This window comes from Rhamphochromis longiceps, linkage group LG13 (assembly GCF_057381845.1).
Source record: "Rhamphochromis longiceps isolate RC_006_pf linkage group LG13, R_longiceps_female_GT1.1, whole genome shotgun sequence".
Classification (NCBI taxonomy): Eukaryota; Metazoa; Chordata; class Actinopteri; order Cichliformes; family Cichlidae; genus Rhamphochromis; species Rhamphochromis longiceps.
The window spans coordinates 26,548,786-26,575,726 of record NC_140569.1 but is presented as its reverse complement, the minus strand read 5'-3'; the positions used below and the strand labels follow the sequence as shown (position 1 = coordinate 26,575,726).

Here is a 26,941-nt window from a genome sequence, read left to right as displayed (position 1 = left end):
TTCACAGAGATATCATCCAGGAACTTCAAAACCGAAAAACGTTCCCATCTAAAAAGGGAAGATTTGTCACTTTCAAAGGCTCCTCTGATACTCTGATCATTTATTCCAAACAACAAACCATCGACAATCATTTGTTGATTCAAGTGAAACTGCGAGCTTTTTGTTTTTTCCAGGTAGCAAGTCTGTAAATGCAAATCACCATCAACATAAAAACTCACAGCTATAAAAAAAAAAAAAAAAAAACAGGTATCGTCGGAGCATTTACAGAGCACAGAATGGCATTTATTTGAAACATGAACACACTGTACCGAGAGAAATACAAAAAAAGCACTTTCAAATCAAAGCACATTTGAACATCCAGAAAAAAAGGATAAAAGAAATCAGGAAACAGTCGAGTCCTCGTGAATTTACTCATCTTTCTTCGTTGTTGTTCGCCTGTAACTCTGCACTGCGCTGTCCTGCACAGCAAGTCTGCACCCTAGCACTGCAAAATGAATCGCGCACAGTCTAGTCTGCACTTTGGTGGTAGAGGGACGGGTGTCGAGATTTGTCGGATGACACCGCGGGTTAAGAGACGTTGAGGCTTGCACCTCCAAAGACAGCTGTGTGTGTTCTATACATTCTGTTGTTTTATTGACCTCTGGTCCAATACATTGCTTAATAAAATACAGATACTATAAAAAATAGTCTTCCACTGTTTCAGCATTAATGACTCCTATATTTCATATATATATTCATAAATAATTTAATACATAGATAAATAGATATTCTGTGTGTGGATTATAAACTTTCATAAAAGCATCGTTTCAGTAATGACTACAGTATTAATGCTGAAATGCTTGAGGGGTGCTGTCCGACCCTGATGCCCGTTAGACTGGGTGAAAGGCTGAGAGTGTGCATGAGGCTCGGCACTGGTGTTGCGTGCCAATGTCCCTCTCTCGTCGCCGTGCCAGTCTCTAGCTCCGCTGGCACTCGTTCTTACTGCAGGTGGCTTGACGCTCAATCTGCCACGTGCCTTCCTCGTATGTGCAGTAGCAGATTGTGCACTCATCGATCTTCACCTCTCGGCCAGCCGGTATCACCGCCGTGTCCGCGTAGCAGTTTGGCCCTGTAGGTGGTACAGACATAAAAGAAATAAATAAAGAGGAAAACAGGGCACGACAGACAACAGGGCTTTTTCAAATCTTTCACAGTGGAATTTCAAATTTAGCTCATCCATTTTTAATATGTTTCTTTTTGTGTTGTTGGCACAGTGTCACATTATCGAGGTCAGACTCACACTGAGAGCCCTGAAAAATGCGTGATTTGCTTTGTTCCTTTGATTTACAATGCTGTGGGACCTGTGCTGTGGTCAGATTAAACGAATACAAACTTGATGATAGTCAAGGGGATTGATTTATTGTTAAAATTCTGAAAATTCCTTTCATGTACGTGCAGAAGTCATTTTAAGGTTGCACTTGTCGGTTCTTTTTTGCCTTTTGAGCGGCCAAGGGCTCTGCTCGGTGTGAGGGGAACACGCAGTTCAAAGACCGAACACGACTGAAAGTCATGTTCTTTTGTGCTTCTCAGTGGATCTCAATCAGTTATAAATTCCTCAAATTCGCAGACACCTGTGTCAGCCGGCCTATTTATGAAATAGGATGGTAAACTGGTGCTTGACCTCCAGTTCATTTCAATTCCTGAATCTGGTGAGTGACATTAAGCATCAACATGAAGATACTTTCATTGTTTTCACTCACGTCTGGGAACATTTACTTTATGTAAAACCCTACATTCAAAAATTTCCCCGATATTTTGCTCAGTGCTGACATGACAGCATCACACGGTTGCTGTAGATCCATAACGTGAACCTCGTTTTCTACCACATCCCCAAGGTGCTCTGCCCGTGGAGGCCATTTGAGTACAGTGAACTCATTTGTGATGTTAAACAAACCAGTTTGAGATTATTTGAGCTTTGTCCTGCCAGAAGGAGCTATCGGAAGATGGACAGTGGTGAAGTAAAGAGATGGATAGGGTCAGCAACAATACTCAGGAAGGACGATGTCTTAAAATGATGCTCAAAGTGAGCCAAGAAAATATCCCTGACACCATTACCACCACCATCACCACCAGGCTGGACCTTTGCTGCTGTAGCCCATCAGCCACAAACTTTGATGTGCTGTCTGTTCAGAGATGTTCTTCTGCATACTACAGTTGTAACAAGCGGTTGTTTGACTCACTGTTGTCTTCCTATCAGCTCAAAGCATCTGACCATTGTCCTCTGGCACCAAAAAGTCGATTTCAACCAGAGAACTGCAGCTCGCTGTGTATTGTCTCTTCTCTGGGCATTCTCTGAAAACCATAGAGATGGCTGAGATGGGAAAATCCCAGCAGATCAGCACTTTGTGAAATACTTACATCAGGCCACCTGGCACCAACAACCATGACTTTGCCACTCAGCAGGATGTCTTGACCATGTCTATATGCCTTAATGCATTGAGTTGTTCATTGGCGGATGAATTATTTGCATTGAAGAACTGAAAGGAGAGTATGTTTTAGAGTATATTTTTGCTAATGCCAGCATTGAGTGTTTTTGGTAAGGGGGATTATGAAAACATAATGTTAATGGCTAAAGACTAGAGAGGACACAGCCTAATGCCAGACAGTCAGTGCTCTGATGCAGTCCAGACCTATGCATCAGTTAGCTAGTCAGCTACAACCAACCAATTATCCCATACACTGACTGCATCAACCACCAACAGCACCGGAGTTTGTTCTCTGCATTCTGACGCTGCCAAATGTGCATGCTTAACAATTGCACTGATTTAACCCCGGCTATTTCCAGTACACAGAACACAGAGTTCCACTCAGGACAGAGCAACAGCTCTATTTCCACTGTGGTTTAGCTGGTGCTGTTCTACAATACATCAGATATACTGTCACTCTTGCTGATGCAATCTGAATGCATTTTATACATTTAACATTCATATTTTTTAATTGTTTTCTAATGTTTCTAATGCAGTGTGCAATTCAAGCTGAAGTAGGTTGCTATTATGGAGGGCAAAGTTTCAGTATCATGTACAAATAATTATTTGGATGGGAATAAATATAAATTAGTCATAAAGGAGGACTGGCAGAATTGTTTGGCCATATAATTCAGCTTTTCACAAAGGCTGGTGACAGAAAACCTTTTGTGCAAAAGTACATTGTGCAATGAAGGCCAGTGGGACACATGCCAGTTTGAAAGTGGGGCAGGACTTCAGTTATTGTTAAACTGCTAATTTTAGATGTTATATCTGTTGCATTGACCAGATGGAGTTCAGTGCAGTTGGTTGTCTTTTGGTTTTTTGGGTTGTTTTTTTTTTTGTTTGTTTTTTTATTTTGCTTTAAGACAGTTTTGTGACATCCAGGAGAAGCTGAAAGCAGTCAGTCAAAGAAAAGAATGAATTTGCTGCTCGTCAGTTCATTTCTCTCAGTGGAAAATGGGCTCTCTCGTCTGGGCTTTTCATTGACTGTTTCCCAAAATAGTGTTCTGTTATGGGAATATAAGAGGCCCGGAAAAAAATAATGGCTACAGAAGCATCAAGAATTTGCTAACACCCTTTCTAGAGTCGTTTCTGATGGCAAGGAAATGAAAGGCTTTTCACATTTACCTTTATGATCTCAGGCTTGCGCTTCTCTTAAAGGTGGAATTTATGCAGCTTCCACTCTGCCATCTATCATCAACCGGCTTTGAATCCACTTAAAATACACATTCCTGGGAAATCATTACAATGTTCTTCAGACTACTGATTGACCACTTATGGTTTAAGCAGAACAGCCCTTTGATTCAGACCCAGCTCCCATCAGGATAAAGATTACACTGAATTCTCAACAACCTGAATCAAACGATTATCTCATCCACTGTCATATTCTGAAATTAAGGCATTCAACTGAATCCTGTCTTTTATTTTTGTATGGTTTGCACATGAGAGGTATTCAATTACATTTCTTTCCATGCTCCTTAGATTGGCTAAACCACAAGCACTGTAAAGCATATGTCTGGCTGAAGGCAGCTGCTCTCCTCTGCAACTTCAAGGCTGGACTGTGAATTGTGCATAAAAACAAATTAAGCACTGTTACACAGTGGTTTAATATGGTTTTTGAAGTGCACCCCAAGGGACTGCATCTTTTTTTTCTTCTTTTTTTTTTTTAACTATTTTGCAGGAAATTGGCTCTCGCTAATGGAAATTTTGATGTTGTTAGGTAGTGGTTGTTAAGACCTGAACAACTAGCCGAGAGAGTCGACAGAGGAAATAAAAGCTGTAGTCCAACTCATTTTGGTGCTTCTTCCCATCTGGCAACACTGGAGTGTACAAAGAAATCTACTTGCCATGCTTACAATACAAAAACACAAGTGTCCTCCTCCTATCGGACAGAATTACCTTCTTTTGGTCCTAAAGTGTAATGGGAATGTTTTTGTCTAGTGAATGTGCCCGCGTCCTCGACTAGTGGCTGCAGAAAAAGTGCTCATAAATCATCCATTATCTCTCCAGCCGCACGGCAAAATATAAACACTGTGGGAATTGCTTCCACAACAACAGGTGTAGCATAACAATGGCTATTTCCCTTACACTAACAAGGTCTTGAGCCACTCTGTTGTATAATTAAGATGCTGATAAATGGGGAGTCTTTCAGCTGCAGCCACTGCGTTTGATTGGACGCAGCGCCCAGAAGGAGCGAGCCTGCGCATCAATCAATGTGAACAGTTTACCGAGGCCTGTCAAAATGTCAACCCCAACACGTTTATAAGTCTGTACATGAACGCGCGTGCGCGCACGCTATCTGAATAACAACTCATCCTGTGGCCCGGGCTGCTGTCGCTACTGATTCATCATCATTAGTAGCATTTAAAGCACTGAGTCTCCAGTAAGGGGATGCATATGTCAAGGGTGTACTAGGAGAGAGGGGGGAAAATGCGAAAAATAATCTCCCACTTCGCGGCATTAATCAAAAGCACTTCCTTCGTGGAGCTGGGATTAAAGCCCATCATTGACAGTTGCATGACACTCATTTGTGTTAATTAATGCATGGATTTAGCCCTGCTGTGCTTACTCATTCCTCTCACCCTATTATTCTGCCATTCATATCACACCACCTTTTTGTCATCGTTTCATTAATATAATATAATATATCCCCATCTCTCCGTCACTCACTGTGGCAAAAAAAAAAAAAAAAAAAAAAAAAAAAAAAAAAAGGGTTTTATGGGCACATCAGGCTTCACAAGAGCTTTTGAAAAACACCCGAAGAGGCAGAGACAAATGGACTGTGCATGTGCATGAACAGTTGGACCCAAACTGTCAGTGCAGCGTGTTAGAAGTTGGCATGGGAAGCATGTGAAAGAGATAGCCATTAGCACCTGTGGCTTTTGGCTCTGTAACTGCGCCAGATAATGGATGGAGAAACGAGGACACATCCTGATGATCGCACCCCTTAATTCTGACATGTTAAAAACAGCCGCATTATAAGGTAATGGAAAGAGAAGAATAGCCGAAATCACTCATCTTAATGCATTTCTTGGGTACATTTGCATTATAAATGCAGAATAAAAACGAGGCTGCTTTGTAAGGGCAGAAAGAGGGGGGACTTTGCAGGGATTTCACAACAATATGAATAATTTCTTTCAGAGATGCTCGGTGAGACTGGTTTTCTAAGTAACCGCCTCGCTTAGAGAGCCGCTGACTCTTTGGTTTTGTGGGAGTGGCACCTTGCGTGAAGGTTCGCGTACGCGCACAGATGATCTTTGCAGCCAAGCTATGCAGCTGCACTCGAGCAGCTCGACTGTCGTGACCAATGTCCTTTAAAGAAAGGAGCCTCGAGAGCCATCACAGCAGTGTCCAGGTGACAGTCTTTGCTGCAAGACCTTCATTTACATAATCCTTTAAAAAAAAAAAAAAAAAACCAGCGTGTTTAAAGGTCTGGCATCAGGCCTAGAACATGTTTTTGTATCGTTTTGTTCCTCTATGGGGTTTTTTCCTGTACTGAGAATGTATTTTCAAGTCACATTAAAATGGACTTTTATTCAGGAGAAAATGTAGAAAATAACACTTAACAAGCAGACCAAAGCTGAAAAGCATTCAGTGACCCAGTAGTACTATAATGCGACTAACTATTATCGTCATTATTGCGACCTTTCGCTATTGTAATAACTCAAAGTCCAGTAATGGGAAAGAAAATGGCCTTTAAATAATAAAAATGTTGTGGTCCAGCAAAAAAAAAAATCAAACAAAAAGGGGGGGAAAGAAAAAACTAAACCTTTTGTGAATTGATTAGCTTATTAGAGCAGATGCAAAATGCCCTGCATGTAATTCCACGTTTGCCTAAAAAATTAAACCAGTGCATGCATTAATCTTGATTTCCTCATGACATTATTTATAACAACAAATACTACCCATAAAGTCTGTTGCTGGATGTCATTTTGTTTGTCGTGTAATAAGGAAAGCTTTGGATTCCTCTGCACATACGAGGCTCTAATAAATGCCACACTCTGTAGGGTAAAACTTAGAGGTCACTGCTACCTTCCAAGTAGCCTTGCCAAGACTAAAAACATAAGCGTTAGTGTGTATGTTAGACTGGCATCGGTAGTAGTCTTGTGTCCTTTCCAAACGTGAGGAGTATGCCATTAGCTTTATTATCATGTGAGGTTACAGGTTACGTTAGAAAATTATCTGGAACAGCCACAGCGTGGGAGCCAATGTGTGAAATTAGAATAATGTTCTCATGCTCGTCATTCGGTTTGGGAAAGTTCACACTCCAGCAAGTGCAGCTAGATTGGTGTTAGATACTCCAACTCATCAGGTATTCCCCATTTTTTAAATTCTTTCTCATGTAACAGAAAAAAGGAAACATCGATCGATAAGTTTCTCATTACGGTTTAATTTACTTTTCCCTTTTTTCAAAATAAAAAAAAATCTTGGATGAACAGTTTCAGCCTCACTTATTTTTTTTTACCCTCATATGATGTGTGTGCATATTTCATACACTTACAGTAGCTTTCTCCAAGAGCCTGCTTTTACTTTCTTCCGCGAGAAATCCATCGCTGTACATGCTGAAATGCTACTGGAATTTCAATGATAAATTAGTCACAGTTATTACTGTAAGCTACATTATGGTGTGAGAAGTGTTTGATAAGTGTACCAACATTAGCCTAAGGGGCTTAGCAAACAGTCAGTAATGAAGCAGCATTATTTTTGCATTCATTGACTGAAACTAGCTCTGTCAGCTGCACTGGTCCCTATCTGTGGCATCAGGGTGAAATGGGGGATGCTTTAAATGGACAAACCAGACCATTTTATATCCATACAAACAATTTCCCTTTTGACTCATGTGTTTTTTGATGTCTGTTTTTTTAAAAGGCCCGTCTATGAATCATGCCTTTCTTAGTTTAAATGAGCCCGTATCCCTCTTGGCAACCAGGCTACCGTGTCTCGTGCTGCTCTATTTGAAGTGATTTTGGCTCCGGTTCATACTGTTTATCACACCCCCCCTTCCAGATTAGTGTTGACCCTAATGTCTGAGTCTTGGAGAGCACCACTTGTTTCCTCGTGCGTTGCCAAGGCAATACCCTGCAAGAGCAAAGGACAAGAGGGAGGGGAGCCACGGCTGAGGTGCAGATGAGAGCGACTTCTCCTGCATTGATTTTTTTTTTTCCTCTAAGCGTTCTTCAAAAGCAGATGCGGTGAGAGAAATCTGAATCTGCAAGAACGGAAAGCGCCACGTCTTTACCAATATGTCCAAGAAAAGGAAAGCAACACGTCAAAACATATTGGCAAGAGGAAAAAAACTAAAAAAGGGAGAAAAAAGACAGACTCCAGCTTAGAGTATAGAAAACATGTTTTCCCCCTTCAGCTCGCATTGACTAGATGTTCTTTGCATGAATCGATGCTGTTTAATTAAACTTTATGGCATAGAGCGAATGATGGTCACAAACTTTTGAGGGCTATGAGACCATTTAATTGTAATATGTTCCACTGCTTTAAGATAATGAGTGAAAAATGATGAGAACCTGCCCCCATTCACAGCTGTTCTTTGATATTCATGAACAAATGTCTGGGGTGGATGTTAGTGATACCTCTTACTTTCATCTTCCTCCCCTGGCTCTTCCCCGAGTGTCTCCTAGCATACAGGGTGAATAACACATCTGAGGCAGGGTGCTCTGCCATAAGCATTGATTTTGCATGCCTGAAAAGGCCAAGATAATGCCTGTGCATAATTGATGAACTTATCAAACATTGAAATACCTCGTTGTATTTTTATCAATAGTGAGGAAAATGGTAAAGAGGCGAAGTGGCTGTTTGCTGGGGAATGAAGGTAAAAGACAGGAGGGATTACTTGTTGAACGAGAAACCACATCTGAGGGTGTTTTTATCTCTACAGATTTTAATCTTTCATTTTCACTTCTCTTCGGTGCTTTTTTTAAAAAAAACAAAAAAAACTTTCCTGTGCACACTACCAGCCTCCTTCCCCGTTTGGTGTCATCTGGGTGAGTGTTTAATTCTTTCTCATTAATGAGCCCGAGCTTTGATGTGACACATCGGATGCACCGCGGAACCTGGGAGGTCTTAACATCTGCCCACAACTCAAACAACATCTGTAGACAAGACAAACAACAGAACCAGAGGAGGAACTCTCCGTCGACGACCTCTACCATCCCCCCCCCCCGCCGCCCCCTTCTTTTTTTTTTCTTCCTTTTTACATCATCTGTATTTTATCACGGAGCCACCTCTTCGGCGCTGTCTCATATCGAGTGCTGCATGATCAACAGCGACAAGATGGGAGCTGACAATCGATGATCCTCGTCATCTAAATGATGGCGCCTGCAATACCTGGCTAAGAAGCATCATGAATAAAAGACAAAGTGAAATCCGATGGATAATCGTTTTGATATTGAGAGGAGCTGAAGGGAAGATCAGTGGTGTCATTTGGAGTGATGTCTCATTTACTTCTGTTTACATCTAATTAGTATAGCCTCCAATTATTTAATAAGATGTCCCCCAGTTAATTTTTCACATTTTTATTGTTCTTTGTTGTCAAGTCCAATTAAGTCCACAAAGAGATGCATCTTTTGGGGGTATTTTTGTATTAGTTCCTGACAGAGATCTTAATTTTCTGGGAGCGGATGGCGTAGCGCGCAGAGTCAGACTTTCACAAAAGATATCTGGTGTTTGTTTGTCGAGTGCTCACGCCTCCTGTTTGCACAGCCGCAACCCCGTCAGCCGTGGTCGCAAAATCACGAGCCAAAAATGATTCCCCGTCCAATAAGAAGTTGTTAAACACACACTGATACCAGACTCTCGATTCTGTGTCAATTAACACTTTGGGCTCTAATGTTCACAGCTATCGTGAACATGCGAAAACACCAGCAGGAGGCAGAGCAAAAGTGAGGAAGGAAGTGTAAATTATTGGCACGATCCTAAAAATACATAAAAAGTGTACCTGCTAGAGTTACAAACAAAAAAAGCACAGCAGCCCGACTGCTGCACAAATGAGGCGTAAATGTTGCCAAAGCCTATTTCTGTATTCTCATAAATATCACTGTGCTCCTGTAGATTATGCTCCCTAAAGGAGTTTGAGAGCAGGCTCACAGACGCTGCATGACGATGACGAGGCTTCTACTTTTAGCTAAATGTCATAAAGGTATATGCATGGAAACAAGTATTTGAGACAAGTTTAAAAGAGCACTCTGGTCATTTAGTCCTTCACTTCACTATATTAAGGAACACAGACAGGAAAGTCCAGATTTCCATAATGGAACTGAGCAGAGTCTCATTGCGCCCAAAAGTGGAGGAAGCAATTTTGGGTTCTCATGTTTCTTCGCAGATTCAATTCAGTTTCTAGTTAAACAACATAACGAGTGGCTTTACGCAGCCGACAAATGGTTTGGACATTCATGATGAATGAATCACTGAATCATCGGTACAAAAGCAACGACCTTTGATCGTAAAACGACTGGTGGGAGAAATCACTGGTCGCATTTCGAGACAAAACATCCAGTCACTAAGCTGAAAATTGAGCATCATCATCGTCAGAGCTAAACATAACAGTGTTTGTTAAAAACAGATCGCTCTGAACTTTTGGCCAATTTGGGTGTAATTCAGAATATATGGTGCACAAGTGTAACCAGATTTCCAGCTGACCACACAAATAATTGTAATGTTAAATCAAGCAGCAGGCTCCTGTGTTTCTCTGTGGAAGCACACCGAGGGCTTCATTAACGTTTTTAAGAGTGGAGAAATAATGCTTCCAGAACCAGCAGGTACTCCCCCACTGGAAAACTCTTAAATATGGTTAAAAAAAAACAAATTTTCCCCAAGTTAAAGGGCAACAGACTACACATAAAAGATGCACTTAGCTGCCCATCAATCACTGTTTGCAGATTAGACTAGTGTTTCAAAGATATCACTTTCTTTTGGAAGTTATAAGTGAAAAAGGTGTTCTTTAACACCATTTAGCTTGGTTTGCAAGCTGCATGCATAATTGTACATGTGAAATACATCAGTACAGAATCATAGTCAAAAAAACAAACCAAAAAAACTGGAGCACAGACATCTTGGACGGTCTGTTGGTATAATTAACCACACAACAAGCCGTATTATTTGTCAGATAATTACAGATCAAGAGGTCCAGTAGAGTGCCTCCAATTAGCCGAGGTGATGTCTAGCAGCAACACTGCGTGTGCGTGGGTCCGCGCACACGTGCCACTCAAATCAGTCACGCCTTTAAACATATATAACTATCAAAGTTAGACATTTGAGCTGATAGCATTAACTTTAAGGAGCATGGGTGTTTCCTGGACTTTTTAAAATGGTGTGTCACGGGGTTACGAACAAGACATAAATCACAATATGCAAATAACTGTGAGCAGACCTCCTGCCTCCATAAACATGCATGAGGAGATGCAGCTGTCCATAAGAAAAGAGCACAACTGCAAACCAAATGCAGTCTGGTTACAATCATAAATATGTTTTATTTCATTGTTGGGTAGAAGAAAAAATAATCTCACATCAGGAAACAACGGGCAGCCATTAAAAAAAAACCTGTTATATCACCTCTATTATTAGCACTTTTATTGCATTTTGTTATTCAATATTGACAATGATGTATTGAGCAGGACAAGTTTGTTTTCCCCCATAAAAAAGGATTCCCAGTCCTTCTTGTACCCTCTATAATTTCCGGCAATGGCTGCATTGAGGAAACAGCATCAGCCTTGCCCCTGACAAAGAGCGAAACTTCTACACTGGCTTCATTTTTCAGCTCTAGAGGGTGTCAGTTGGCTAAAATATAAAATCTCCCAGCCCAAGCTGAGATTAACTTGATGATGTTATTAGGGTCATCAATTTAGGAAGCTCTAACAACGCCACAGAAGACGTGCCCTACTGTTTTTGCAGGCTGAGTAGTTAACACTTTTAACCACACAATCCCCATGGGCTACAGTATTCCTCGCGACGGTATTAGCTGTGGCCAGATAACGTGTCATCCCTTGCATAGCAAGCCGCATTCATTGAAAGGTAATGTGTGGTAATCTTATGGTAATAGGGACTGACGTCAACCTAAAACTGAAAATCCTTATCGGGTGAACGAGCATGTGGATTTGGGGATACTTGAGAATACAAATGCCCGCTCTCTTCAATCTGCCACATCTCTGTGCATACTGTACGGGATCTACATTCGTCTCCTGGACTGCCGTGCCTACAAATGTGGCCCAGCTAATCCACTGGGCATTTCACAGGGGGGAAATTATGGAGCACTGCCCAAAACTGCCCAAAAAGCACTCTCAGCATGATCAATATGTGCATATATATAAAATGTGGGTGTCCAGCAAAAATAAATAAATAAATAAATAAATAAATATGGAAGAACAAAGGACCAACATGTACTCCCCAAGATTACAGCAGCCAAATATTAATAAAGCGAGCGACGCTCTATGACTACCAATCTTTTTCAACTTGCTACCACTGGAAGGTTGTGAGACAGGCTTCTCATTTGAGCGGGACGATCTCTGATTGATGACTAGTCATGAACATTCATTACATGCAAATTCTAATGTCTATAATACTTCCAGAGTTTAAAATGATACATGACTAATGCTAATGTGATATTCTGGGTGCAATGATAATGAACCGATGGCAGACATATGCTGAAGAAGAGGTGTTTTTGTGCGTGTGTGTGTTTTGTTCATTTAAGCCAAATTCATTCATCATCATCTGATCATCTGTTTCAAATCGACTTCTAATTTTCCCATTTGGCATTTAATGTGTAAAAAGTTCCAACAGACGCCCGGAAAATCAAAATATCTCACTTGCAGTTTTACCCGGAAAAAAAAAGAGACACTACCAGCAGCGCTTGTCACCTTGTAAGCGGTTCATACAGACGAAGCACTTTCACATGCAGCGGGTTCTGTTTTCCACATGCAGATTGTTTGCTCTTGTTTATAGCAGACAGCCTGCGCCGCTTTAAGATTCCAAGTCAGAGATACATATCGCAAGTCATCATTCTTTTTGCTGAAGGAAGCAATGTTGCTGACATTGCCATGTTGCATTAGAGTCACGCCAAGAAAACAAGGGGGCATAATCTAGGACATGCTGTCTGGAATCATCGGAAACAACTTCATATAATCGACTCTGAGCTGCAGAATTCCTTCTTCTCAGGCAGGCTCTCAAACCAACGGGATCATAAACTCCACCCCCCGCCCCCCCAACAGCAGCAGAAGCAGCAAAAAATGCAAGCGTATCTCAAATCTCAGTACCAGACAGTAGACGGATTTGGAACATATGCTACAGAATCAATCAAACGACTCTCGAAATGACATTAAGAATGACGCAGAGAAAAAAGTAATATTTACACAAAAACAGGCCACGACTCAGAGCTAATTAGCCATATTTTTTTGCCGTGACTTCATTTAAACAGATTTGATCCGATGTGGCAAGATACTGCACACACTGCAGTGCAGCATGCTGCCTGCTTTGCGTCAGCGAAATGATGCTTTGCTACCTCGCTACTCCTGTTGTGGTGCCCTTGAGCAAAAACTGGCACTAGTGGGGCTTTCATGCCAATGCCACTGGGATACCAACTGCACTGGAATGAACTGGCTTGTTGAAAGAAATCATCATCTCCACTCACCACCCTTGCAGATGGGACAGCACTGATCCGGCTCGTACTCCGGGTCCACGCACTCCGTCTGTGGGCAGGCTGCCACAGAGCACAGCACCTCTCCGCTCGGCTCACACCTGCACTTCTCACACGGAGACACCTGATAGCAGAGAAAAAAAACATCAATTTACGCTCTTACAAACAGTTCATCACATGCACAAGTAAACACAGGTGACATAAACTCCTCCCATATTAATTGATTTCTTGCCATCTTTGTCTAAGATTCATTTATTTCATGTCTGTTTAGCCAATTGTCTGCCTTTCTGCAGCTCTCTCTGTCTCTCAAACACACACAACCTGCACACACAAAACACGCCTGCCTGTCTGCCTCCTTTAAAGACTGTGTGCACTCAGTGTCACAAAGCCACATCTATAGGGAAGCCCCATCTTTCTCAACTTCATTGCCAATGAATGCCTCATTTTAGAAAGGGCTGAGTCGAGAATTGAACTTCACAATCGAATCAGGGGGATATGGAGAAATCAATAGGAATGGGAAACAAGAAGGAAGATGCTTCCAATTTTCTCGCCGCGTGATCAGAGTCAGGAATTACTGAGTTATCCGAGCGTTCCTGTATATCTCAAAGTACAGCAAATGTAGCACAAAGGCAGAGCGCACTTTGAATTACATTTAGCCTGCAGCCTACAGTGTCCATGCAAAGCTCAGTTTAGCAGCTGCATGTATAAAGTCATATACATGTAGTCTTAACAAGAGAGCAAAGGTTAATTCCAGCATTGCTGTAGATTGCAGAGGCTTGCGCCTCCGCATGGCACTCCACTGTGAAAATGGAGTGAGGTAGCACTTAGCACAATGCCCCAGAATGCAGCAATCAAGCATTAAAACCTGCCTGTTGCTTAGTTTCAAAGCACCCCCTCTTCACACAGCAGAAAGGCTGATGTATGCGGCTAGTGGCAGTAGAGGCTTTCTGTAGATTTGGCTCAGCAGAGAGCTGTCGGCAACAACATGAGTTAGAGGAAGACATCCCATATTAGCCCCAACCACCTGGTGAGACACTATCCATTATAAATAGGAGCATTAGGCGCTGATAAATGAGACCTAACGCTGAGACTGTGGTGCAGTCCTGAGCTGAACCTTTCAAAGTGGTGTCAGAAGATAAAACAACCATCTCACCAGTGTATTTCTTCTTCCTCAAACACCCACATGCAGCAGTGTGCTGCGCTGTGCTGTTGTAACACTACTATAACTGTAACTTTTATCATGTGTATCAACAAACTAAATATGGAAACACTCTGCTGAAGCTGCACTGCTAAATTCAGCCTCCAGTAACATTGTGCAGAGGAGAAAAAAAGGGAAATAAAAGACAAGTGCTGACCTTTGCCATTATAAATTTGCCTGCCTGCTTGCATGCTGCAAGGCGAGGTAACTAGCTCCTGTGTAGTGCCTGTGATAAACTCCACTCATGGCGAGGGAGTGTTCTGTCAGCCCTTCTTTCAAGTTGGAGCATGTCAAAAATGAGTGAATGCAGTTAATGGGCTCACCTTAAACTCTTCTAGCGAAGCATAGATCTTGCCCCGAAACTCACAGTAGTTCTTTTTCTCCTTGCACTGCGGGCAGCACTGGCTAGTGTCCACTTTGATGCAGCGAGGGTGGACCTTGGGACATTCTGGCTTGGAGCACAGAGGGCCTTCATCTGTGCAGAGGCAAGGGCACGTTGAAGGGCCCGGGGTGAACTGCTCGCCGATGGCAAAAACAAAGCCGCTCTCATCCATGCAGCCTTTCCCCCTGTAGTCTGGGTACGCGTACTCATCGATGGCGTCCAGGGAGAGGGTGACGTCACTGGTCGGAGCTTCGTCTATTTGGTTCAGGCTGTCCTGTTCGCTCCACAGCTCCTGGGAATTCTCGCCTTTAGATCCTCGCGCCTGAGAGCTGAGGTTTGACCTGGCATTCCTGTTGGGCCCTACAGCATTGATTTCCTGCGGCTGTTCCTGGGCCATGTATCCCAGCGGCTCCTCTGCAGTCTGCTTGTCCTGATGTTTGTCCTCCCTAGCTTGGGTCAACACCCTTTCCAGACGCTCTTGGCTCACCGGTAAGGTCGCGATAGGATTACACAGAGCGCCGCTCATCATCAGGAACCCAAGAACAAAGAGAACTTCTGCTGTCATGGCAACGGAGTGCAGCATCTCTCCCCACCACCAGCGAGGTGGGAAAACACCTTGGCTCACATAACACACTTCACATCTCAGGTGTGAGCCAGTCCATCTGGAAAGAGAAAATTAAACTGGGGTTATGTGCTCGGCATTTTGTCACTTTTTATCCAAGGTGTGGCTTTTGTCTCATTTAGCCTCGAGAACAGGGCAAGAAATTCACTTCAGAGCACTGCTTCATCATGTCTGTCGAACACCCCGCTGAGTGTGATGCAAGCCTGCAGGATCAGTGAATTGGATCATCAGGACAGGGAGCATTCATGGGGCCGTTGTAGGAAATCGATGCTGCTTCATACTGTAACACTTCCCTGCATCAATCGGGCTCAGCGGTGATAAAGTAAAAGAAAAATGGTCAAAAAAACCTCCAACAACTTGAATCTCGTAAGCTCGTAAGCTCTTAGGGAGAATCAGGATCAATGTCTAGATTTTTTTTCTTAAATGAATCCCAGTCAGCTGTACAAAGGGAAGATTTGATTTGAAAATAGAACATAATATCAGTCTGGAAAGACAAATTTCCTTTGCTAGAACTGACTGCAGTGGCCAGCTTTTGCAAAGAGGAGCATTAAAAGTTTCCCTCTAAAGCTCTGTCTCTCTGTTTTTTGTTTTTAAATCAGAAGTAGAAGCACATCTCTTTCCTTATAGTTTTCAGCACTGCCAGGAGTCAATATACAACAGCTGAAGTTAAGGAAAATCCCAGGATCAACTGCTGACGCTGCACACACTGCAAATTTCTGAAAAGCTGTAGTCAATGTTTTTGTTTTTGTCTCCTGCTTAACTTGATTTACCGCACCGCCTTGAAATTCAAATGCCCGCTACGATGCTTTGCTGCATTCAGTGGCCTACTTCCATTCATTTCCCTACTCCCACCAAATGCTCGGCTTAGCTCGACGCCGAGCTCCGTCTGACGGGCTCGTCTAAGAGTTGACATCCGCGGCCTATTTCGTTAAACAGAAAAGGTGAGATTACCCCTCATCGATTGACTCGACAATTAACTTAAGACCTGTCCGCGTTTGTTTAAGAAATAGTTCACCATATTGATTGGTTTGTCAGCGTCAATGAACACAACTAATTTCCAACAGAGTGTTTAGGAGCCCTAAACAGCAGGTGAAGAGCTGAAATGGTAACACATACAGCAGAGATAGCAGCCGCATTAATTCTACTGCGAGGAAAACAAAGTCTGCATGTTTTAAGCCACGCATTTTGATATTCATTAATTCTGCTCCATTCTGAAGGAAAAAAAAATGCTGGAATTGACTGCTGGCACACCAGTGGTATTTGAGTAGTGTTTTAGCCTTGGAGCTGCTGTGGAACTGAGAGGAAGCAGAACGAGGTGCATACCGATAACACTGTTGCAGCTGAAAGAAAGAAAGAGAGAGGTTTTTGCTGTTGTGCTCTCCATCCAGACTGAGCTCTGGGTGGCCCTCAGGCTTTGCTGGCATTCGGGAGCAGAACCTCATCCGTAACATCATGTTAAAGGACACAAGGATGCCAATAGATCTATATTTGCCCTTCACTGTCAACAGCTCCCACGGATAACCGGCAACAAGTTAATTCCAAAGGTAACGCGGTCGGTACGGTGTGTGAACAAGCTGGTAATGAGTCATGTGGGTGTCGTGTCTCGCGGGCGTTCTCTCTTTTCTCATTACGTAAAAGTTGCTCGAGTTTGTGTAACTCTCACTGTCACTTCGCACAAATGTGGCAAATTTGTAATGAAAACGTCAGCGTTGTGACTTACTAAACTTCATCTGTGCAGCGTAACAAGAAGATGCGGTGCATTTTATAACCTTTAAGCGGGCACGCAATGCGAAAAGGTGCACTTGGTTAAGTGCCATGAAATAACAGTTTGTGTTTGTGTCCTGTGAATAGGCTGTAGATGTAAGACAACCGTAACCACTGTGACGTCTGTGAAGCCTCAAGCTGAGTGCTTTTCAGCCGTCAGCATCTTGGTGTTTTGACACCAGACACAACATGACTCTAATTGGGACCAATATGTACAAAAACATCATGTCTTTCCCATCCATCCGTTTCCGGTTAGCCAGTTTAGGATCACGGTGGGGCTGGAGCCTGTCCCAGCTGTCATAGGGTAAAAGGTTGGGCACAGCCTGGGCAGGTCGCTACTCTCTCACGGGGCCAACACAGAGTGAGAGACAATCGTTCATGCTCACACCTATGACCGATTTAGAATCACCAATTAACCTAACCCCATGCAGATCTTTGGACTGCCGACTGTGCTTTGCATGCTGCTGCAACATCATCACACAGTCACTTCTATTTATGCTTGCTGTTAAGGTGCATTATTCTCCTGTACGATAGAGGTCACCACTCAGACAGTGCCGCCACATCAGCGCTGATATAGGAAGCGAAGAAGTCAAAACTGGAAGCAAAGACATTGCAAAGTTACAGTATCTTCTTCAGTATATCTATATATCTCTGAGATTCTGTACTGATATACCATTAAAACAGCCATAAAAACAGCCATAAAAACCAATACAATGGTACATTTGTGCATTCAACACAGCTGCATTTTAGGGTTAATGCACCAGATTACAAAAATCAAGAGGTGCATGACTACGAGTCACAAAAATATTGGCACATGCCACTGAATGTAATCAGCATAAACACGATTTTGATCTTTTTCCATCCAGTAACACTTCAAGTTAGATATTTAGACCATAAACACGTTTAAAAACGTTTTGAAGATCACAGATGAGCCATTTCCCCACAGACTAATATACAACACTATGTAACTACAGGAGTCGCCCCCTGCTGGCCATTAGAAGGAATGAAGGTTTAAGACATTTCTTGGTTGATAGATGAAAAATCCTCACAAACTAAAAAACGTCAATCGTTTTAGTTTGTGCTTATTAATTTCAAGCTTTTCAGACCAGCTTTAAGATCCATCCTCACTGGCTTCTCTGTGGTGCCATAACCAGTACATTTATTCTCTTCCTATTCAGACAATAATAAGCACTGAACACACTTAAGTCTCTTTTCCATTCTTCCTCCAACATACAACACAGTCAAAGGGTTGCTAACTATCCACTTACAGAGATGATATACACTGGTGACGTGAGTGCTCACTACAGAACTACATGTGTACCCATGGCTGAAAATAGTCCTAAACAAATGTACCATTTACTTGCTTTTGTATAACTTCTACTTCAAGCCACAGTTCCCTGCTGTTTTTATGAAAACACATACTCCTGATAAAATAAAATAAAAACTATTACATCTAAGACCCATTTCATTACTTCAGGAATCAATGGGATAGCTACTAAAAGCCGCAGACAGGTTTTGGTTCTGGTTTTATTTATTTATTTATTTTTCTTATTGGATTTGTTAAAGGTAAGAAAAGGAAACAGTAGCATCTTTTTTATCTCTTGACAACAAACTCTTTACAAAATTATGCAGATTCCCAGCATCGGCAAATCAAGTTGTTGCCTACATCCATTAGCCTTATCCTTATGCCATCTTGCCATTTTCATACAGATCACATCTTTTCCAAATGTCTATCTAATTAATTCTCCAGCACACAGCATAATGTGTACCAAATGTCAGGAAGATTTACACACTGGATTGAAAACACTGAAAATATTTTCACTGTTCAAGATGCCTTTGTGGATACTTCTTCATTACCACTCCTCAGGTTCAAGTGATGGCAAGCGTTTTTTATATTTATAATGTTGCATATAAGCTATTTGCTGAAAGGTCATGGATTTATCTTTGGCCTACAGCTCTGCAAAGAATTCTGGGTTTTTTGCTTCACTGCTCTATCTTCAGTGCTCGCTAAGACGTTCTGGCAGGAAGAGAAAAAACACAACTAAGAAGTGACATGAACATACAATACAGTGTCAGTCTACATGTCGCTGCAGAATACAGCATTGAATATTACATAAATTATTTGCATTAATCACCTAGTGTCTTTCACGCTGCAACCATAGTCTCTTTAGGGACCTAATTGTGATGTAGCAAGTCTGTGTTTTTGCCTGCCGAGGTAACAACAGCGCTCTTGCGCTCGGTCACAAACCCTGCACAGGTGTGACCTCAAAGCACATCTCAGATTTATGCTAACTACCGGCTGCAGCCATCAATCAAAAGCATACCAGAGATTATATAAGCTGGTATCAGTGAGTTCATTCACACACGTGTGACACTTCAGAACACCCACTTCTGAGCAAAATAAAGAAGGAAATTCAGCTTTGTAAGTGGAAAAGCAACTCTCCAATTAACAGCAAATACTTATCGCTAGAAAACAAACACTTGATGGAAAATTAGGTGTGTTTATGTGTATATATTTTTGTTTTTATGGGAGAGCAGTCACTTTTTGAACCACACAGAGTCTAGTGGATGCGCATTTCCCCCCCTTTTTTTTTTTTTTAAATCGCTTTGGCAAGTGGCAGGATTCTGTACTGTGCCAAGTGAAGTGGTGCAAGCAATTATTAAGTGACATAAGGTGCTAAAATGAGATTAAGGTCTAGGCAAAGACTTTTTTTTAAGTCAGTTAAACAAGAAATATGTATGAGAAAAGTTCAAATCCCCAGACATGCAGTTTGTATTATATTACAGTGCCTTGGACCAAAACAGTTACACTAACACATGCATCATAATAATGCCAATAAAAAACAGAAGCTTATCTTTGCTGTTGTGCTGAGACTTGATCTGACGGTCGTCCAATTTTTGATTAATAAATAATGATGCAAACAGACTCCAGGAGAACAAACCACACACCCCGGGAATACAATATATATCTCAAATATAAGACTAAAACGTCTCTGGAGTGGTCATATTGTATTAAAGTTTAATGACTGGGACTTTAAAGCAGGTTATGGTCGGCCGGCTTTCAGACAGCGATGTGAAAGTTGTCGGTTCAAACCTCAGGCCTGACAGGCTGAACAGCAGGAAGACCTCTGCTGGAAACTGACAGCAAAGGAAGCAGATTTCCCGTGAAATACAACATCGCATTCATTAGTATAAAAACAGATTCGGGTCTCTAAATTCCTGCAACACATGCGCTATAAATCATGCACTACTATAGAAAACTGTGGCTGTCTTGTCAATACATTTCATATTGCACTACACCATCCAAATCCCAGATAAATGTCTTTGAATTTGTTTTACTGGCTAATATAAGTCTAAGGGAGTTAGATGTCTCATGGGTTTAGCCATCCCCAAACATTATTCATGTCACTTTGTAGGTTAATGTACTGTCTGCAAATGACTTCACTGCACATAAAATGTAATTATTTCTGTTTGCATGGCTGATGTAACCTATTAAATATTCATATCTTATTTAATATTTCCTTGCTTGCTATATCAACACTGTTTTATGGACATTCCTGTGTTTTGTCACCTTCATTATACCCAGCTTAGAGCAGAGGAAGGGCTCTGCCTTAATACTTTCCTGCAAATTGGTTTTTAATAAGGTCAAATAACATATTTAAGGGAGAACATATGCAATTATTAATATTCTGTAACCAGGCAATACATAGGTCAAGAAGAAAAGCACTGACAGTGTTCTCCTGTTGTAATGCACTTTCACTGATCATAGCTACATCACAGTACATGAAACTTGCCATTAAATATTGCACGTTTTTATTATAATTTATTATTTATTACGCTATTTGTTTCGACTGTGCCTTCGAAAGCAGCCTGTTGTTTTTTCCACCTATATTTTTCCTGGGAAAAATACTAAATAATGTGATTTTCTCTGGATAAATTAGATCAAATTTATAGATACTAAGTGCTAGCCCAAAATTTAATTCCAGGGTAATAAGAAGATGTAAGAGATGGATGCATATCAGCATGTCCATATTAAAAGAATGGGAATTGCCTTACTGTATGTTACAGATTGTTTTCCCCTCGTCCACCCCAAACTTCAGCTGATATGCCTTCATGTAGCTCTATCCTTCAATTCTCTGCATGCAGTTAGCAACAATTACCATATACACAGAGGATGTAACCTTGGATTTGTGTCTAACTGAAGGGAATTTTACAGGGACATGCAAAAGCTTGCCCTCTTGAAAATTTCTGTTAGTACAGTTAAATGAATAAAAGATGTCCTAATTTCCACTAGGAATAAAGTTAGAGTGAGAAAATCAAGAAACGAGGAAACAGCTGGGCACCCTGCTGGGCACCCGGCATGGTCAGTGCTTAATAGCTAATCTTTTGGCAAGTAACACAACTTGCTGTAGAAGTTAAGAGTCATTTATTTATTTACTCTGAATTTGTTAAATATTCTTGCAAAAGCTTCAACTTCTGTGTTCTTTTGAGGTTTGGCCACAGATTTTTCATGGTATTTAGGCCGACAGACTATCAGAGCCATGGGAAAAAAAAACAAACAGCCTTTAGTTTCTTTTCGTATTTGACTCTGAATTTTAAGGTGTGTTCAGGATCATTGCCCCGATGTAGAAGCCAGCCTCGTCTCATCTTCTCATCTTTTTTTACAGACTCAAACTGTGATGCTTCTAGAGTTTGCAGGTATTTAATTGAATCTATTCTTCCCTCTGCCGGTGAAATGCTCCCTATTCCGCTGGCTGCAACAAAAGCCCAAAGCACGACCTATACACCTCTGTGAAGTTAAAGAAGTCTTCTTTTCATGAATTCTTCTTTTTTTTCTGTGAAATCTACCTCAAACACATCTGTGTTTTGCCTTTCTTGCAATCCAGGTGGCGGCTGTCTCTGAACATTGTCTTGGTCTTCCAGACCTCAACTTGATCTCCACCACTCCCGTTAGCTTTCATCTTCCTAACGAACTGAGCAAAGAGCTCCCTGAATGTCTTCCCCTCATAGCAGTCCCTTGCTTTGTAGGTAGAGTGCTGTTTGGGTGCAGGATTTTTTGACACAAGCTGAAGAAGAAGTCGGAGTATTTATAAAACTTTGAAACTTCCAATATGGTGTTTCATTATGACAAGTGTGAAAAAGCCTTGGAAAAGATAATCCAAGGTTAGGAAAGACTGGGGGTAGTAGCTGTGGCTCATGTGGCAGAACTATTAAATTGAAAGGTTGATGGTTCAAGCCCTGGGTCCTCAAGTCTGCATGGCAAAGTATACTCGGGGGCAAGATACTGAACCCCTAGTTGCTGCCAATGCATTCATTATATTGCCAATGTGTGTACATATTAGATAGAAAGCATTTCAGCATAGGGGGAAAAGGTGCTTGTGTGAATGAGGCACGCACCTTTCCTGTTTTCACACTCTGCAGTTCTACACAATAGAAATGACAGACAAATCTATCTTCAAATGTTGAAATAGTTTTTCCCTTTTTGGAGTTCACTTCATTTTCTACTCACTTAACTGTTCATTGTTGCAGAAATGTGGACCAACCTTCTGCATGGCACTATAATTATCCCTTGATAATACAATTGCATTTTGTTATTCTGCTCCAACCATTAAAATTGCAAATCTAACTCCTGCCGGTCCCCGTGCTATTACTTTTGAGGACCGACCATGCTTCCACTTCCATCTGACATTTAAATATTTCTGTGGCTTCCTGCGCCGGAGTGAACGGACTCAACATCCAGCCTCGGTGTTTGGCACCAGTGTGACAAAGTGGCTAGGACAGAATTCATTTGCCATTTGTCACTTGCGTATATTGTTATTCTGTGTTCTGTTATTTTACAGTCAGCCATAATGCTTTAATTTAGACAGTGCTGGTGTAACTTCTCTTAACGCACAATATCCCGGGTTTTGTTTGTGGTAGCAGTAGTTACATTCTTTACATCCATGCATGTGTTTTAAAGCAAACACTACTAACCATCAGATCATCTGAATTTTCTTCTGTTTACAGGCACATGTCTAGTAAATTATGTTTCTTTATGTTGCTTTGGTTATACTTACCATGGTGTCCATGTTGTGCATTCAGGTCCTGTATGTGAGACGGGTGTATGGGAAGGGCCGCCCACTACTTCCTGTTTATATAGGGTCATGAGGTCAATGATTGGATCACTGGGTGTAACCAAATGGAGGGTTTTTCATTTTGTATAGTATTGTTTGTTTTCTTTAAAGTAGCCTTTTGAGTTATATTGTATGCAGTGTTTTACTTTACAAACCATTTAGTTGAGTAAATGAGTTTGTCAGTTTCATGCATGACTTTATTCCTGTTCTTTGTTTAGAATTGTATTATTTGGTTTGACCTATTTTGTTCAATGGTAGGGACTAACGAGGTCAGGTGTGGGCAAAGTCTTGTATAAAGCCAGTGGGATTTTTGCATGCCTGATTGATTGTTTTATGGTAAAAGGGAGATGCTAGCAATAAAGTATGCTTAAAAAGAACTTCAATTGTCTGCTAATGCTATTTACTTATCACCTTCCTTGCTGCTTAAGTTATGCTACATCACAACCAGCACCAGTTCAGTCATTATCGTCGCTGAAGTTATAAATCCCCTCTGTCAAAGGCCAGAGTTTTGTTTACATCTCAGGCAACCGAACATAGTAGGTTTGACCACTGAGGTGCAGCAACAATGATTAATCAAGACGGGATTCAGCCTAGCTGCAGCTTCACGCTTCAGTGAAGCTCACCATCGCATTGATTCATGACTCATAAATTATTGTCGTTTTCATTACACAGCAGAGCGAATATGGACGATAAGTCCTGCCACAACAACCTGAGATCTGAGTGCAATTTTTAGCTCCACCTTGACAAATACGATACTATTATTCATATAAATTGAACTGGCAAGGTTTCAATAACACAAACCGTGGCGCTTGAGTTGTGTAAAGGCTGACCTCCCTATTACTTTCTTCTTAGATGTCACTCAGTTAGGGCGGTTGATGGCTGTTCAGTCTCGCAATAATGCTATAAATAGGGTCAAATGTACTGAGGCAGCTCGCTCATCTCCAGAAATTTTCTACACCCCAACTAAGCTGTTTGTTTCTAATTAGCATTTAATCTTAATTAATAGGAGTGGTATTTAAAAGAATAAATAGGACAATTTGCAAATCTGATCCCAGTGAAACGCTTCACGGTGACAGAAAGCGATGGGAAAGGGATGCAGCAGTGGCGAGACTACAGTATCAGCACCCTTTTTTTTTTCCTTCTCTGTGTAAGGCTGGTATAGTACACAATGTATGTCTGACAAGCAGCACTACCAGATAAGCAAACATCATATTCACATTGTCTTGGGGAATGCAACTCCTGCGAATGTCCCTATGTAAAATCAAAGTGGATGTCATTGAGAGGAAAACCATCTCCTCAGGGCTAGAATAAACTCAGACAGACAAATATGCCCTCGCCACTGCATGCACTTCATTTATTGCACACAGATTACAGATTCTCCTAGTTAGACTCCTCCAACAACCCAACATGCCATCAACATAACAATTTACTCTGAGGTCTGCTTCAATTTATGACAAAGCCCATCGCAGGGGATGAGATGTGAAATGCTTAGGCGGTGGTGACTTGTGGGCTTGGATCTGACAGGGCTGAGAGAGTATTGAATTAATGATGCTGCGTTTTAAAATTCATTTTCATACAGATAAACAGTGTGAAATGATGAAATCCAATTAGAGCAATAAGGGACACTAAGGCAGGATCCAAGAGCATAAAGCCATCTGCCAGTGAGTAAAGATTGCTGCAGGGCTGTCTAATTGAATTTTGTCCTCTGACTGTAAATCTTACTAGTGACCCAAATCAGAAGAAAGTTTGCCTAAACATGCAAACCAACAGCCCTTGCAAAACTGTCATACAGGCTTTAAGGTTATATGCAGTGCAAGAAGGTAAGTGGTTTGCTCTTGCAACAAAGCCAACTAGGGAAAGTCTGAGGCTGGAACTATATTAAGGAAAAGAGAATTTAAAAAGCTGTTTTTTGTGTGTTTCTCAATAAGAACAAAGAGAAGTGATGATGATGATGATGATGATGATGATGATGATGACAGTGATGGGTATGCAGCTGGAACACGCCCAAAACGGAACTAGCATTTCAATAAAAAAAATGAACAAATCAGAACAGAATTTACCAAATAATAATAATAACAACAACAAGCCTACAGTATCACAAAACATATAGAATCCTGAGACCCTACCCCCTACTTTTCTGGATACTATGAATATATTAAATAATGAATACATTGGATTGTGGGTTTCGGCTGCCTGCTCGGCTCGGCTCTGCTGGTAAAGGCTGTGCTGACTGGATGGTGCACCCCTAAGTGTGTGAGCAGAGTCTGAAACCTCTCTTAGAAAATCCTCAGTCCTATATTACATATTTAAAAAAACACATAATGAACTTACAATAACAGCCACAGGTGCAACAGTAGGTTGCGACAATCTGCGTTAGTTTTCTCCAATCAAGCTAATTTGCATGGGATTAGGTGATAGGTGCAATTAAATGCATGCACGGTGGCTTTACTGTGACACAGAGAGTGGGAACATCAAGGAAATGCAAAAGAACATTAGAGCAGAAAACATAAATTAGCTTATTCACAGTCAACTAAGTTGATCTGAAGCCCGAGCGTTCAAGCAATTTAAGACAAGCAAATAAGAGAAGAAGAAGAAAAAACCTCCACACAGGAACACTGATGCATCCTTATTCACCTGTGATCCTCGGAGTGAGTCCGTATCCGTGAGTGCGCTGGGTTCAAACACACAGCCTTCAGCCTGCTGGACAGCGGAGCTCAAGACAGCAACAAATGATGTGTAGTGTAGAGATGGGAACAGGCGCTCGTTAAGCCAGTCAAATGCACAGTTTCCTCGGAGGAAGCTCGCAGGTCATCAGCGTGCTGCGCTCAACTTTCATCGGCGCAGTGAGTGAGAGCGCTCCGTCTGCGGCGAACAGCCACGGTTTCAAAGCGCTACTGATGTTGCTGCCCTACACTGGCACTTTATTTCTCACGGTGACAAAAAAAATTAAATAATTTAATAAATGGGGGAGAGAAGAGAGGCAGCAGCGCTCCGACGTCACGTTCAGCCGAGAGACCGCTAGATGGAGCAGTTAAATATGGCTCCAAGACAACAGGCAGTCAATTAGTGAGCCCGATGGATGTTTCACAGGTCGGTTCAGAAGGTTCACTCGCTGCTGTGATTAACGACTTTACCTAATTATCTGGAATTAGGGAGTCGTTTTCCATGGCGCACTTTGGTCTTTGGGGGTAATTTGGTGCCAGAAAAGAAAAAGACTAAAGCACCTGATGTAAGATTCTGATTAATTGTTGCATAAAGATGTTTTCTGTGTGTGTGCGGCCAAGATTCCTCCTCTTACCTGATTTATCTTAACTGAAGCTGTGAATTGCATCCCCTCAACAGCCCGCTGTTCATCAGTGTCACATAGTCATGTAATCCATAGAGATCCCGTTTTATTGTTCATTTGCCTGTTTCATTACCAAAAAGGTCTTAAATGGTTTAAGACATTATTTCACATTAGTTAGTCATTATTTATTGTTGCCAGTTGGAGGTGAGTTTAAATGACTAGCAGCACAAAGTCGCCAATAAGTCGCCACGCTGTCAGTTTTAGCCTATTTTCAACTTAGTTTTATTTTCATTTTCATGCCTAAAACTTTTTTTTTCTTGCAGTCCAAGGAGATAGCATGCTTCATACTTCACTGCATTTACCTGACAGCTGTGAGTAAAAGATAAATTCCTGGGCACAGCAGCTGAGGAAAAAAAAATCTAACACCACCATG

General features: G+C 41.6%; 1 protein-coding gene across 3 annotated transcripts; it reads right to left on the bottom strand.

Moving 5' to 3' along the window:
- Positions 1-304: 304 nt before the first annotated feature.
- vwc2 (von Willebrand factor C domain containing 2) lies at positions 305-26,221 on the bottom strand. Of its 3 annotated transcripts, none has more exons than XM_085427757.1 (4): positions 25,857-26,221; positions 14,665-15,385; positions 13,138-13,267; positions 305-1,108 (listed from the first exon to the last, which is right to left on the bottom strand). In XM_085427757.1, exons 2-4 carry the CDS (start codon positions 15,304-15,306, stop codon positions 957-959), a joined length of 924 nt encoding a protein of 307 aa, XP_085283883.1. In that variant the 5' UTR covers positions 15,307-15,385; positions 25,857-26,221; the 3' UTR covers positions 305-956. The 3 variants fall into 3 exon arrangements, with proteins under 3 accessions (XP_085283883.1, XP_085283884.1, XP_085283882.1); XM_085427758.1 differs by lacking the exon at positions 25,857-26,221 and adding an exon at positions 2,220-2,331 and having other exon boundaries at positions 14,665-15,773; XM_085427756.1 differs by lacking the exon at positions 25,857-26,221 and having other exon boundaries at positions 14,665-15,773.
- Between the last annotated feature and the right edge of the window lie 720 nt (positions 26,222-26,941).

Coding starts and splice junctions, on each gene's coding strand:
- vwc2 (XM_085427758.1), bottom strand. CDS start 15,306: ATGCTGCACTCCGTTGCCATGACAGCAGAAGTTCTCTTTGTTCTTGGG. Junction 13,268..14,664: donor CTTCGCTAGAAGAGTTTAAG/GTGAGCCCATTA, acceptor CTCTGCTATCAG/GTGTCTCCGTGTGAGAAGTG. Junction 2,332..13,137: donor CTGTCCCATCTGCAAGGGTG/GTGAGTGGAGAT, acceptor TATGGTTTTCAG/AGAATGCCCAGAGAAGAGAC.